The 13,707-nt window shown below is 47.0% G+C and overlaps 5 protein-coding genes across 5 annotated transcripts; 4 read left to right on the top strand and 1 right to left on the bottom strand.

Annotated features, from left to right (window-relative positions):
• The first annotated feature begins 243 nt into the window (after positions 1–243).
• Positions 244–830, top strand: FOXG_07175 (uncharacterized protein). Its single transcript, XM_018385810.1, has one exon. The coding sequence runs from the start codon at positions 253–255 to the stop codon at positions 712–714; it is 462 nt and encodes a 153-aa protein (XP_018244521.1). The 5' UTR covers positions 244–252; the 3' UTR covers positions 715–830.
• A 2,307-nt stretch (positions 831–3,137) lies between these two features.
• Positions 3,138–3,785, top strand: FOXG_07174 (uncharacterized protein; the record flags this gene model as incomplete). The annotated part of the gene is made up of 1 exon (XM_018385809.1): positions 3,138–3,785. The coding sequence occupies one exon, from the start codon at positions 3,138–3,140 to the stop codon at positions 3,783–3,785; it is 648 nt and encodes a 215-aa protein (XP_018244520.1).
• Positions 3,786–5,881: 2,096 nt separating this feature from the next.
• Positions 5,882–7,127, top strand: FOXG_07173 (L-lactate dehydrogenase; the record flags this gene model as incomplete). The annotated part of the gene is made up of 3 exons (XM_018385808.1): positions 5,882–6,140; positions 6,174–6,421; positions 6,479–7,127. 3 exons carry the CDS (start codon positions 5,882–5,884, stop codon positions 6,917–6,919), a joined length of 948 nt encoding a protein of 315 aa, XP_018244519.1. The 3' UTR covers positions 6,920–7,127.
• A 289-nt stretch (positions 7,128–7,416) lies between these two features.
• On the bottom strand, positions 7,417–10,130 carry FOXG_07172 (phosphoenolpyruvate synthase; the record flags this gene model as incomplete). The annotated part of the gene is made up of 1 exon (XM_018385807.1): positions 7,417–10,130. Exon 1 carries the CDS (start codon positions 9,808–9,810, stop codon positions 7,417–7,419), a length of 2,394 nt encoding a protein of 797 aa, XP_018244518.1. The 5' UTR covers positions 9,811–10,130.
• A 975-nt stretch (positions 10,131–11,105) lies between these two features.
• Positions 11,106–11,400, top strand: FOXG_19682 (pyruvate decarboxylase; the record flags this gene model as incomplete). Its single annotated transcript, XM_018399947.1, has 1 exon — positions 11,106–11,400. One exon carries the CDS (start codon positions 11,106–11,108, stop codon positions 11,292–11,294), a length of 189 nt encoding a protein of 62 aa, XP_018244517.1. The 3' UTR covers positions 11,295–11,400.
• Between the last annotated feature and the right edge of the window lie 2,307 nt (positions 11,401–13,707).

The raw sequence follows: 13,707 nt of genomic DNA, 5'->3' as shown, positions 1-13,707 counted from the left end.
CCTCGGTAGTCGATAGTGCCACTGTTTCGTGCCGTTTGTCCCTCCATGAGACTGTAGATCCTTCAAGTTGGACGAGCCATCCAAACGTCGATCTTCCCGTAACAGTGTCGCCTTTCCAATCCGAGTCGGCCCAAGCCGTGATGCTCCAAGCAGATTCAGGATCTTTCTTGACGCCCCCAAGCACCAAGCCGTGGTCCCTCTTGCCTGACGAGACTTATTGGGGATGACGATTTGCTTATGCGGAGCGGGAAAATGCCACAGCCGAAAAATTCCCCACATAAACTCGATTTAGCTGGTTCCGATATGAGCCAGACAACAGTCCCGCCGCAGTCACTTACTGCGGGAATTTCGGAGCAACTCGAAAGGACCCCACCGGAAGTGAAAATGCGCTCAGTATCTCACAAACTAAAGAAAGTCCACAAGAAACCCGGACTTCCTGCACATGTCCTTCAAGCACGGGAGTGCTATAACAACATGGAGAAGCAGTATCGCACACGCTTGAAACTGAGGTTTGAGGGATTACTCGCTGTGCTCGAGGCTTGCAAGATGAGGGACGAGGCCGTGGGCGAAGGGGACCCGGAAGCTCCGGATTTTGGTTACAGTCGAGGCGAAGTGTTGGATGCCGCAAGGCAGCGCGTCCTCACTCTCGAGGAAGAGAACAGACATCTGTCTACTCAGCTGAGTGATCTAAATAAAACGTTGATGAGTCAGTGATAGATGAGATACGTTTAACAAAGGCCTGAGAAGGAACCATAAGAAAGGCTAGAGGTTGGCGATAACCACGTGGAGATAAATAGTTAAGGTTATTGCGCATGTGTGTGAGAGGAACCACTCAGCTAATTTATATATGTGTCTTGCGTAAAGTACGCTCAAACCCATGTCCACCACCTACGTAGAATAGCAGACCAATTGCTCCGTAGCTCGAGGATAATCCCGGTGGCTGCACATCTTTCATGCTTAAGACCAAGGTATAATATCATTTGCCGGACTCAAACTAACTGCCGGTGAGAGGATGAACCTTACTCTTTCTTTCAACCCGGTGATTCAAGAACACTAGATTTGACTCATAGATCGGACATCATGACTGGGTCAGCTGGCATATTCGGCAGACGGTAAAGGATGTGTAATTGGTCGATGCAACGCAGGATAGATCCGGGTGTGAGATCTAAATATTATCTACCTAGTATTTCTAGATATGGGCGTGTTGTGGCCTTGATATTGTGCCATAATTGATGACAAAGTTATGCATACATGTAGGGCATGTGTCATGTGCCGCCAGGTACCAGGCCACGATACAGTTGGAGTGAAAGATATGCTGACAGTCCAATTGGCGAACCATGGCCGTATCCATAACATCACACAAACAAATAGCACTGAATATAGAGCATGGCGGTTAGTAGGTGCCTTCGAATAGTGACACGTTCAAAGATATACCACGTCATGTTTGAGGCCGGTACAGCCCAGGAGGCGTGTACATTCCTAGAACCTGGACCTGTCATTTTTCCACAAGGCGGCTGACAAGTCAGTGCTTATCGTCGAGCAACATGGGATAGGGCGCGGGGATGGCACCAACCACGACCTTGTGTTCCCTACTCAGATGCCAGACGATACCTCCTGCCATAGAAGCAACGAAGACATAATTTGTAGTCTTCAGCCTATTACGAAGAAAACACCTCTCGCATATCCATACAATCTTATGAGGTTGCGATCGATTGTCCTTCATTCTAAACCCGAATTGCCACCAAGTCCGCTCCCGAGAAGGGTCATGGCATATCGTAAAGCCGGGGAAACGCTCGAATTTATCAATCGTCCAAGCCTCGTAGTCTGGAAACTTGCTGGGTGCATACTTAGTCGAAGCCGAGCTGGTTGGCAGCTCAGAAGAAGGCGGTGGGATTGAGGTGGTGGCATCTTCTACCTCTTCGTCGAAAGAATCCATGATATATTGGTACGGTAATGACTGAGTCCCACAAAGAGTACCCGAGGTTAGACCGTAGGCTACCGCGTTGGCAAGTGTCAAATCTATGAGGTTTACTTGAATTGAATATGTTTGAGCAGAGAGCATTGGACAAGCATCCAAGGACACGGGTCTGTCTCGTGTCGCGCTGTGTGACGCGTCAGGTTAAGGTTACAATGGTACTGGCCGATGCGCAGTGAGGAATGGCCCCACAAATAATACCTAATCTAACACTTCCGACGAATTTGGCGATCGACGATCAAATCGATCAATCACGACTTGTAGTCGATCGATATCGATCGACTGGAAGGCTCTAGCTGATGGATCGAAATCGAAATCGAATCGATTAATCGAATCAATCAAATCGTTTGGTCGATCGATTTCGAAGCTTGAGAATTGGAGACAACCGCCCCAGCATCGCATAGCTTGGGTCGGGGTCTCAGGGCTCCCCAAGTGGGTGATGCTAGAGCTAGACATGAATGCTATGAAGTGCAAGGATGGGTCCCCCCACCGAGATTCCTCACAGAGGCAAGTGACTGGGATGTTGCGTTTGATATGAATTTTACCTTATGAACTCCCATCTGAAATTGATCGAAGGTTAGCATTTGAACGGGTTTCCGAGGCTCTAGGCTATGATATGATGGACACCACCATTACATACCATTCGTAGCGTTAGCATCACGCCACAACGGCGCGCAACGTGATGTGACGAGTCACTCCCCTTCAGCCGTTCAGACGCCACAGATGTTCATGTGAGTAAATCCTATTGATCCAATTCGCTGAATACCCGGGTTTAACAATTTAACACGATTTACTCTTATGACTGACATATGACAGCTCTGAATGCAATGAAAAAGGCAGCCTCTACACGACAAGGATCAGGTGCGGATCTTCTGGCAGGGGGATTAACAAACTTCGGGCAGATTCAATTGAGTTTGAGGGCGCCACCTTTATCGCATGACCAATGAAGACATGTCGAGACATCCCCGCAGCGTCGTTCATTTGACTACTATGATGATACGCTTTCTCTGATTTCAAAATGCACATCAGACAATATGGCTATATTTTCACGTCGACCCTTCAGTCGCTTCGAGCGCTCTTGGGTCATTAAACCTGACTTATTCATTAAAAAAAACCATCTTCTCTGTTTAAATACCTGATATCTACTTGAAAGTTCTTCATCATGTCGAACAGTTCCGAACTCCTCTACCATGTCATCCTAACAGTCATCGACTTCCATCTAGACCCTTCGGGGGCCAAACGATCCATTTACATTCTCGGCACACGTACGACACTCGACTCCGCCAAAGACTCGGCTTTCAGGGTCCTCCATACGCTGAGATACGAACCGGAAGACTTCATCGAGTACGCCGAACATTCAAGTCACACTAGAGACTGGGCTTATGGCAATGGAGTTCTGGTCTACGCTAAGGCTCCTGCAGGTCAGGTATTCCAGATCTCTATCCAGGCTACACCCAACACCGAACAGCTTCTGGGAGACAGCGATGGATCTATCATGTTACCCCAGGGAATACCTTCGCTTTACTACGTGACGCAGACCATCATCGACTACAATAAAGATCGAACCGGCTGCGTGCAGGAGATGCAAATAGAGGGGACTTTTGTTCACCGGGCTGATGCAAACAATGCAGCGCGTAAGCTGCTTGATCCTCTTGATTATGCAGAGTATGACACGCCGGACAAGATGAAAGGGGAATGGCCATATGGGGATGACGTGGTTGCCCATGCAGTCGCAGAGACTGGCGAGAACACAACTGTTGAAGTAAAGACTGTTGTTGATACACATTACAAGTACGAGAAGGTTATCTAAACGGATTCTTTTGGTGATATGGAGTTGGTTTTAACCGATGGGGAATGTGCATATTCTTTCCTGGCTGTATCATTAGTTGTTGAGGCTGGCAACTTGGGGATTCAACTTATTAGCATCTTTGCTTTTACTCAGACACTAGGCTATTAATAGGTATCTCTTTCACTGCATATACTAGACATTACAATCCAGGGCATTATTATGTGACAAAGCAAAAGTCAAGATACATTAAAGAACGAGCCTATCTACAAAGATCTGGCACTATATCCACATTGTCACCAGCAAAGGATTGACATCAAGATGCACTAATCAGCGCCCTCGTATACCGCACTGAGTAAGCACCAAGGGTTAAGTAAAGAACAGAATCAACAAAAGCAGTAGAAAACGACTCTTCCCAACCACGCGGCAATGCAACCCCATCAGAAATGGAAGCCAGGGGGCACGCAATACGGCGAGCCGTTCTGGTTGTTAAACAGGCAACCCGTCTTCGGGGGACAGACACCGGCGAACTAAAAACCGGATAAGCTTTTCCTGTCATCGACCGCCATGGAACGGAGAGACTCACTACCCAGGTGCGGTCGACATTACAGACCTGCCAGCCCTTGAGGTCGGGCGTGCACGAGTAGGTTCCAGGCGTACAGCCTTTAGGAGCTGGAGTAGCAGCTGTGATGGCAGCCATAGTGGTGAGAAGAGGGATAACCTTCATGATGACAATGGTGTTGATGTGTAACGATTGATTGAATCTTATGATAGCTAGCGGATGGTATTGATGATGATCAAGTCAGCGCATGGCTGCTTGAGATGGCATTTTATACTTGGCTGGAGTGCTTCCAATCTCCAGATCTCGTAATACAATTGCATTGCCTCCTCCAAACTATATTTAGAATAGAGGTCAGTTCTGGTCATTGTGCAGGCCATTACCAACTAACTCGCATGTGAAGTGATCCACTTATGCGCCAAAGATAAGCTTACACTGGCGTCGTTATATTGATTGGGTCATTTGACTATTGGAAGACCGTAATATAATGCTCCGATACGTGAAACTCAAGGTGACCGTGCAAAGGTGCATCAGTCAGATCAGGGACCTCGGTTAGTACTATAACCGCATATAACCGCCAGTGAAGGCATTCTTAAAATACCTTTATAACCCCATTAGAAAACACGGAACGAGCCATGATCTGATTTTATCGTGGCTTCCTGCAGATAATCGTATTACAACTGTCATAACACCTCCTTTATCATGTAACCCTCCCCTGCTACCAGTGTTGCTAATAATATGGCAATAAAGTAGTATATTGCAATATAACCCATATGGTATGGGCTTTCTCATATTGTGACAATATGATATGAAGATTTTGATATTCCGACAATATAATATGAGGGCGTCCATATTGACAATATATTATTTATATTGGGATGTTTGTCCTGGGGTGAAATTGCCTCTTGAGTAGCGGGCAGGTCTTACCCTATACTAGCGACAGGGATACTTGGCATTTTATTGGTTAAAACGTGGCCACGCGTTGTTTCCACGCATCAGGGGAGGTACGATTGGTACTAACCATGTTCGGCTGGACCTCCCCTGCCGACATTGGCCATCGTCGCCTCTGCCCATTTTCTTTGTCATGGTGGAGCCGAGACAGACTTACCGCCATGCCTCAATAGCGCCTCCATTTGGTAAAATGGTCACAACGAAGAGAATCGTCAATTTCAGTCGACTTGGCGACGAGATTTGTGCAGAAGCAGTTTAGTGATGGGGTCACGTGGAATATATTGGGTGTATTGTCACACTGCCAATATATTGGGTTCTTGGTAATAAATACAATATGAGCCATGTTCATATTGGGTAATACAATATGCACCCCTTGACAGTACAATAATATTGCGAGGGGGTCCATATTGGCAATATCGTATTGTTTATATTATTAGCAACACTGCTTGCTACTCTGACAGCCACTAATATCAGACATCAGAACACCATCAGAACACCGCAAACTCTAATTACGCCGCAAGTCATAAACTCATCTCTTGAACTTTATAAAACACGGCACATTTTTATGCACGATGGGAGATCAATCCCCCGAGTTATTCAACTGCACACAATGGGCTCAGCATCTCGAGTAGCGATTGTAGGCGTCGGCGAAGTCGGCGGTGCCGTCGCTTATAACCTTGCATTGAATTCTATCCCCAGCGAGTTGCTTCTCGTCGACCTCGAACTCAATCTGAGAAATGCTCAGATCGAAGACCTCTCCGATGTCATCTACAGTACTAATAGCAGTACACGTGTACGTCCAGCCACGTATCGTGAGGCCGCTCAGAGCGACCTTGTGGTCATAACCGCTGCATCTAAACACACGTTAGGTAAGCGTCCAAGTATACTTGCTTTTGCTACAGGCTTATGGTTCTTTCAAGGGCAGACAACGGTTGACTATACGTCTCGGAACACTTCGATGATACGTGAGGTGATGGAGGCGATGAAACCTTTCCGACCTGACACGGTTTTGCTGGTTGTGGCAAATCCTGTTGACTTGCTAACATCCATCGCCAAAGACATGGCGGGACTTCCTCCGTCTCAGGTCATCGGCACCGGTACTACTCTCGACACTTATAGACTTCGTGGGATGGTTGCATCTCGTGCTTTGGTGAGTACCCGCGACTCTAACAAACGTCTCAATCTCTCTAATGCAGCACCATTATAGGTATCACCGTCTGCTGTAGATGCATTCGTCGTGGGCCGTCACGGGGAAGACCAAGTAGTCACCTGGTCTTCAGCAAGCATTGGCGCGGTCCCTAATGCTGACGTACAAATGTTCAATGCTCTTGATCGCAATAGAATTGAACTAATCTGCAAGCGTCGGTCGCAAAGTATCATACGGGGTAAAGGCTCTGCGCCGTTCGGGATTGCTTCAGTCGCTGCTAATTTGTGCTGTTCTGTTATCTTGGACAAGCGTGCGGTATACCCCGTTAGTCACTTTCAAGAGCAGTATGGATGTTGTCTCAGTATGCCTGCTGTTATTGGAAGAAAGGGGATTCTGAGTTCAGTTCCGTTGTCTTTGGATGCTGGGGAGGAGGTTGCGGTAAAGGCATCGGGAAAACTAGTGAAAGAAAGTGTTGAGTCGATCCAACGAGACTGGTGGTGATGACGTTTCCGATTCGCAGTGTTTTAAGTAATAGCTAATATGATTCTAGCACCATTCATCACAAGTATGGTTGCATGTGAGGTGCATCTGTCAAGCACTGGGGCACATGCAGTTTGCAAGTAAAAGATCATTTCCTCCGGAGAGTTAGGGGGCTTCCGTGTTACGAATTATTATTCTATTGATAATGTCAGGTCATTGAAAGAAGCCGTGTTAGATTTCCACAAGGCCATGCGCAAGTAACACCAATCGCGAGTTTTGTTGTACCTATCCAGCTGTTGCAATTTGCAGTCAGTATTCTATACCGTGTTCTTTGTTACCTGTGTTAGCTGCCTAGAGTTTATTCTTACGGCTTGCAATTCCTCTTATAGCAAGCAGTCAGTACTCTGTCAATGCGGAATGGATCTACAAGCAAATCAGATATACGATGACAGAGTCAAATTGATCGGCCTCGACTATTACTAACAAATATATATCACTAATGATAACTACATATATAATTACGAGCCCCGTTCACTAGCCACCACGTGTTTCATAACCTGAACAAAACTATCCGGGCTGACAGAGATAGAATCAATTCCCGCATCAACCAAGAATTTAGCAAACTCAGGATGATTGCTCGGTGCCTCTCCACATAGCCCAATCTTGCATCCTTCCCGACGAGCCACTTCAATGGCTCTAGCAATCATCCACTTGACAGCCTCATCCTGCTCGTTGAACAAACTCGCCAACTCTCTCGAGTCCCGGTCTACACCGAGTGTGAGCTGGGCCAGGTCGTTAGATCCAATAGAGAAGCCGTCAAAGTGCTTGGTGAAGCTCGAGGCTAGGATGACATTGGATGGAATCTCGCACATGACATAGACCTTGAGACCATTCTCTCCTCTCTTTAGACCGTTCTCTTCCATAACGTCTAGCACCTTTCGGGCTTCTTTGATTGTTCGACAGAAGGGTATCATGACGATGGCATTGGTGAGACCCATTTCCTCTCGTACCCTCTTGACAGCCCGGCATTCCAGAGCAAAGCCCTCCTTATAGCGGGGTGAGTAATAGCGTGAGGCCCCACGGAATCCAATCATGGGATTCTCCTCTTTCAGTTCAAACTCAGCACCACCTATCAGACGAGCATACTCGTTCGTCTTGAAATCGCTCATCCTGATGATGGCTGGTTTGGGGTAGACAGCGGAACACAGAGTTGCAAGGCCGGATGCCAACTTGTCGACAAAGTAATCAGGCTTGTAGGCATAGCCTGTCGTCAACTTGTCAATTTCTCTCTTGGCTTGTTCATCCTTGAGATGCTCAAAGTGAATAAGAGCCATAGGATGGACTTGTATAGCATTGCTGACTACAAATTCCATACGAGCAAGTCCGATGCCATCGACTGGGAGTCTCCACCAGCGGTATGCAGCTGCAGGGTTGGCCAGATTCAGCATGATCTTTGTTCGGACCGAAGGGAGTTCAGATATGTGAACCATCTGGGTGGTGATCTCCGAGATGCCATCATAGACGAGACCTGAATCACCTTCTGCACACGATACAGTGACATCCTGGCCAGTGTGCAGAACGTAGGTGGCATTTCCTGTACCCACTACCGCTGGAACACCTAATTCTCGACTGACAATGGCGGCGTGAGAAGTACGCCCACCTTGGTCTGTGATGGTAGCGGCAGCTCGCTTCATGACAGGAACCCAGTCAGGGTCTGTAGCCTCGGTTACCAGAATCGAGCCATCGATAAACTTGTCCATGTCCGACACCGAAGTGAGCAAGCAGATACGCCCAGCAACTGCTTTATCGCCAATAGACAGTCCCGTGGTTAAGGTATGACCACGTTCACCGACCTTGTAGGTCTTAAAGGCAGCCGTGTCACGGCGAGACTGCACAGTCTCAGGTCTGGCTTGGACGATGAAAAGTCTTCCCGAAGTGCCATCCCTAGCCCACTCCATATCCATCGGGCAGCCGTAATGTTCTTCGATGAGACATGCCCATCGTGCTAATTGGAGAATTTCTTCATCTTGGAGAACATAGGCGGCTCGTTCAGCCCTGGACGTGGGGACATTACGTGTCGGTCTGTACTTATCCCCATAAACCATCTTGATTGACTTGTCGCCGAGTTTCTTGCTTAGAATTAGCGAAAGGTTCATATTGGCCAAGAGAGGCTTGAAAACTTGGTACTCATCTGGGTTGACAGTGCCCTGAACAACATTCTCTCCAAGGCCCCAGGCAGCATTGATGAGCACAATCTTGTCGAATCCACTCTCTGTATCGATAGAGAACATGACGCCCGAACCGCCGATGTCAGAACGAACCATTTGTTGTACTCCGATGGAGAGAGCCACGCTTGCATGGCTGAACTCCTTAATTTGGCGATAGCTGATGGCTCGGTCTGTGAAAAGTGAAGCGTAGCATCGTCGACAGGCATCTAGCAGTGCATCGTCCCCTTGAACATTCAAGTATGTTTCCTGCTGTCCAGCGAAACTAGCATCAGGAAGATCTTCAGCTGTTGCGCTAGATCGTACTGCAACGCTCAGATTGTCAACCTGAGCTTTATCGCACAGGTCGCGATAGCCGGACAAGATGGCCTCTGCAGTATCAGCTGGCCAAGTTCCACGCAGGAACAAGTTCCGTATGGCATGGCCTGCCTCAGCAAGGGTCTGATGACCAGCCTGCCATTGACTGACCAGTTCATCGATTTTGCCGCGGATGTTATTGGCATCGACATAGTGCCAATAGGCATAGGAGGATGTCGCGAAGCCTGGTGGCACTGGAATTCCTTTGGGTCCAAGGGCTCGAATCATTTCGCCCAAGGAGGAATTCTTACCGCCGACTAGGCCGACGTCACTTCGAGCCAGATGCTCAAAGTTGAGAACCAGAGGTTCAGCAGTCCAGTCGTCATTCATAATGTGATAACTGCTTGAACGATACGTATAAGCTCTATAGAGTAAAAGTGTAATGGGGCTTGAGGCTCGTCTTATGAGCCCAAGCGTTTGCGGATACCGCCGGATGCAAGGGATTCAGACTTTGGTTATTGAGTTTTCCATCTATCATCTGATGGGAGACTTCATGTGTCACTCTATTGTCATGTTTCAATTGTCTCACAGAATGATTCTCCTCTTTCCCCAGCCTTTTTGAGTTTATGTGGGTGTCATTGGAAAATATCATGTTATCCTCAAAGAGGGGTAAGTTGAAGACTACGACCTGGATGCACAGGGAACAACACGTTGTAAGAATGCGACTTAACTTAATGAGTCTCGGGACGTATGAGTTGTTTCTAAGGAGTACTGTTTCAATGCCGGACAATTTCCGAGTCAATATCCATAAGGGCATAACGTGTTTTATAAGCGAGTGTCCCATATAAGCGAGTGTCACATTCTACTTTTCACTTTAAAATCCAATTTTTAAAAGCTTATAAAATGCTTGAATTAAATCTAAAATAGCTAAGATTGTAATAGCATATATATAAGTTTTAAAATAGTCTATATTATATTTTTCAAATTTCTTAAAGAACTCCATATAGCTATAAACCTTAAAGTCTATTTATACTGTATAATATACTGTATATTAAGGTTTTATTAATAAAAAGAAATAGTTAAAAATATTAAAAAAAATTATTATATAGAGCTAGTTATACTATTCTAATTAATTTCTTTTTTAGATTTTTAACTATTTAATTTAAGTCTAAAAATACTATAGGGTAAGCCACTTTTAGCAGCACAGTATGTTGTGACACTCGCTTATATGGGACACTCGCTTATAAAACACGTTAATCGATCAGCTCATTTGTTGGTCATGTTATGGTGATCTGATTACGATAGTGGCTTGAACCTTAGTATGATGTTCAACGACTAGCACATAAGCAAAGGCTTGCAGTGTCCAGGTAACAGCCACTGAGACGTTAAAGCCATCGGGAATACGCGTCTAGGTATCGCCCCGTCAGATCACCTCTACATCTTCTCAAATGATCATTCTGTGACTCCGTTGCTTGATGATATCAATGAGGGCACGACTACACGATGCAATGTAATCATGCAGTTTGCTTAATGAACAATCTCCCGCTGCAGTACATATGATTGAACATTAGATAACTCAATGCCAGGCACCAGCAAATGAGGACTATCTTGACTGCTTTCCTCAATTTTGCCCAAGGCCAATATATACTTGCCACCATTATACAGGAATCCTCATTTCTACAACCATGTCGCCCTTCACCGTCGGTGATTATCTCGCCGAGAGGCTTGTCCAGATCGGAATCCGTCATCATTTCATTGTCCCGGGGGACTACAATCTCATCCTCCTCGATAAGCTCGAGGCGCATCCGTCGCTAACCGAGGTCGGCTGCACTAACGAGCTGAACTGTTCTCTAGCTGCGATCAAGCTCAGATAAAGCTCAGTGAGTCAACAATGACTGGTCACTGTATCCCAGGGGGACTGCCAGCCAAAACGATATTATTTTTAAAAATAACTTCTATTTATCCTATTTATCACTTTCAAAAGACCTGAGGACTGCCTGGCGGAGATTCAGGCCCTTGGCGGATGTCTGGTGTTGCGAACCCCGCATCAGATGTCATCATCGTCATGGGAGACGATCCGGATGGTTCGGGCAGGGGATGCCATCGCCCTCAGCGGAAGAGGGTCAGGACGACGAAGGTATTGGAGATGGAGCAGCAAAATGGAGATATGGAATGGCAGGAGGAAGGCGAGACCAGTGAGGGAGCTCTGGGACAAAACCGAGCTCGGAAGCAGGCTGCCCCCAAGTCAGCTGGTGGCATGGTCGAGGCAGTCCAGAGCTTGAAGCAGCTACTAGAGCAGGACTTGAACAAGAAAATCGAAGCGATGAAGGCCGAATTTCAGCTCGAGTTCACCAAGCTCAGTGATCGCATGGCCGAGGAAGTCGCCAAGGCCACGGCCCATGGGTTCCAGCGACCCAGAGGACTCAGAACACTGTCATATTACCGTAGTAATTAGTCCTGAGGATCTCTACGCTGCTTGCACGACTGCATGTACCGGAGAGATGTGACAATGCCACGGTGCGTCCTCTCGAGCCTCCCTTGGTTGAACGCGGCCAGCCTGGTCAGTTCATCCCATTCGAAGTGGCCAAGCGTGATCCCGTAATCCGAGACTTGCCCGCAACACCTATCGACCTCTTATTACGTTACATACCGCAAGAGATGGCCGAGTCCTAGGCACAATGGACCAACGAAGCGCCGCGCAGTCGAGAGGGACCTCGACAAAGGCACTCCAGAGAGAATCAATGGAGGCCAACGTCTGCTAGAGAGATCTATCTTTTTCTCAATATTCTTATTTATATAGGAATACATCATGAGACCAATATGAAACGATACTAGTCAAACTCGTTTGATCAAGAGGATCCCATTTATTTACTTACCCACCGCATGCCTCGCGACCGCTTTTTGCTTCTCTTCCGCCGTCTACGCATCTTCAGTCCTGCTGGCTTAGATAGACCACCTGCTCTTTCCATACATGCGTATTGTAGTGAGGTTATATGAGTACAACTGTTGTATAGTTGTACAACACTACTTTTGTTGAAGTTGTACAACACTACCGGACTTCCCAAACAACTGTTGTACAACAATAAGACGCTCCATATAATTGGTCAAGTTGGTAGTTTTAGCTAATCAGATATTGGTTTTATCGTATACACCAGAAACGTGACGTGCCACGATGGCCTTGTTACGCCGTGAAGCTATCCGCCACCGGCTGAGTAGAAAACGACCTCACTGATGGCTACGACCCGTGGCACACTTATGGCTCTTAGATGCCCACCGTTAGCAGACAGGCATATAAGTTTATGTTCTCTTTACTCCTCGGATAAGCTCTGTCACGGCCAAGGATAACTGTCGTGAATAGTTTCACGGACAGCACAAACGCCACATCACAACTAGCGCAAGGCAGCATACGGCTGCCTGAAGGCCATCAATGCTGCTTATGACGAAACATAGCTACAAGAAGCCAGCTCCCAGTCCCTCATTAGATAGAAATTAAGAGGTTTCTTCGATTCGATATTTTCCACATGCGAGTGATGACTTTTTCAATCAATGCTATGGCCGAGCTGCCCTGTCTCTATTGTTTTGATACTGCGAATCTCACTGCAAATCCTAGACGCTTTAGGCACCATTAGGGTGCCATATACTTAAGCACTTATTCCTAGAATCTCGACTATGGCTAGCTCATCGCCTATCAGTTCAACATCTGCTCAATTAACAGCCATCGAGCGGCTGGGCTGGGACTTCCACAGCTTCTTCCGTGTTGAGTATCCTGAGAAGAACAAGACTCAAATTGGAAGGGTTCGGAAGTCTTATGGTCGAAGGGAATACGTCTGTCTTCACTGCTCAACTCGCTGGAGCAACGGATACACGAGCAATGCCATAACCCATGCACAAAATCGACACCGGCAACTTATCCAGGCTAGTGAGACGTCTCAAAACTCACAGCAATCGACGCAGCCATCCATAGACTCATATATAACATTCCAACCATCCGACAGTGCTCTTCGGAATGTCTTCAATGCTCAACGGTATATTGAGGCAATCGTGGGACTCCTCACGCGGCGTCGGGTCCCATTCTCTTCAGTTACTTGGGATGAGATGAAGAGTCTTGCCCTGGCATGCAATCCTGCCATTCAAGACTGTCTGATTACGTCCCGTGATCAGGCCATGAAGATCATAAATGCCAACTATGGGCTATATGCTTCCCAGCTTAGAGATCTCATTCAGGGTTCTCAATCGATGATCCACATCTCAACTGACCTCTGGACATCACCGCATCGCCACGCCATG

The sequence above is a fragment of the Fusarium oxysporum genome, chromosome 6 (genome assembly GCF_000149955.1).
Source record: "Fusarium oxysporum f. sp. lycopersici 4287 chromosome 6, whole genome shotgun sequence".
Taxonomy (NCBI): domain Eukaryota; kingdom Fungi; phylum Ascomycota; class Sordariomycetes; order Hypocreales; family Nectriaceae; genus Fusarium; species Fusarium oxysporum.
This window is presented reverse-complemented; position numbering and strand designations above follow the sequence as displayed.

Excerpts from the sequence above, each read along its gene's own strand:
- FOXG_07175 (XM_018385810.1), top strand. The coding sequence starts at position 253 with ATGCCACAGCCGAAAAATTCCCCACATAAACTCGATTTAGCTGGTTCC.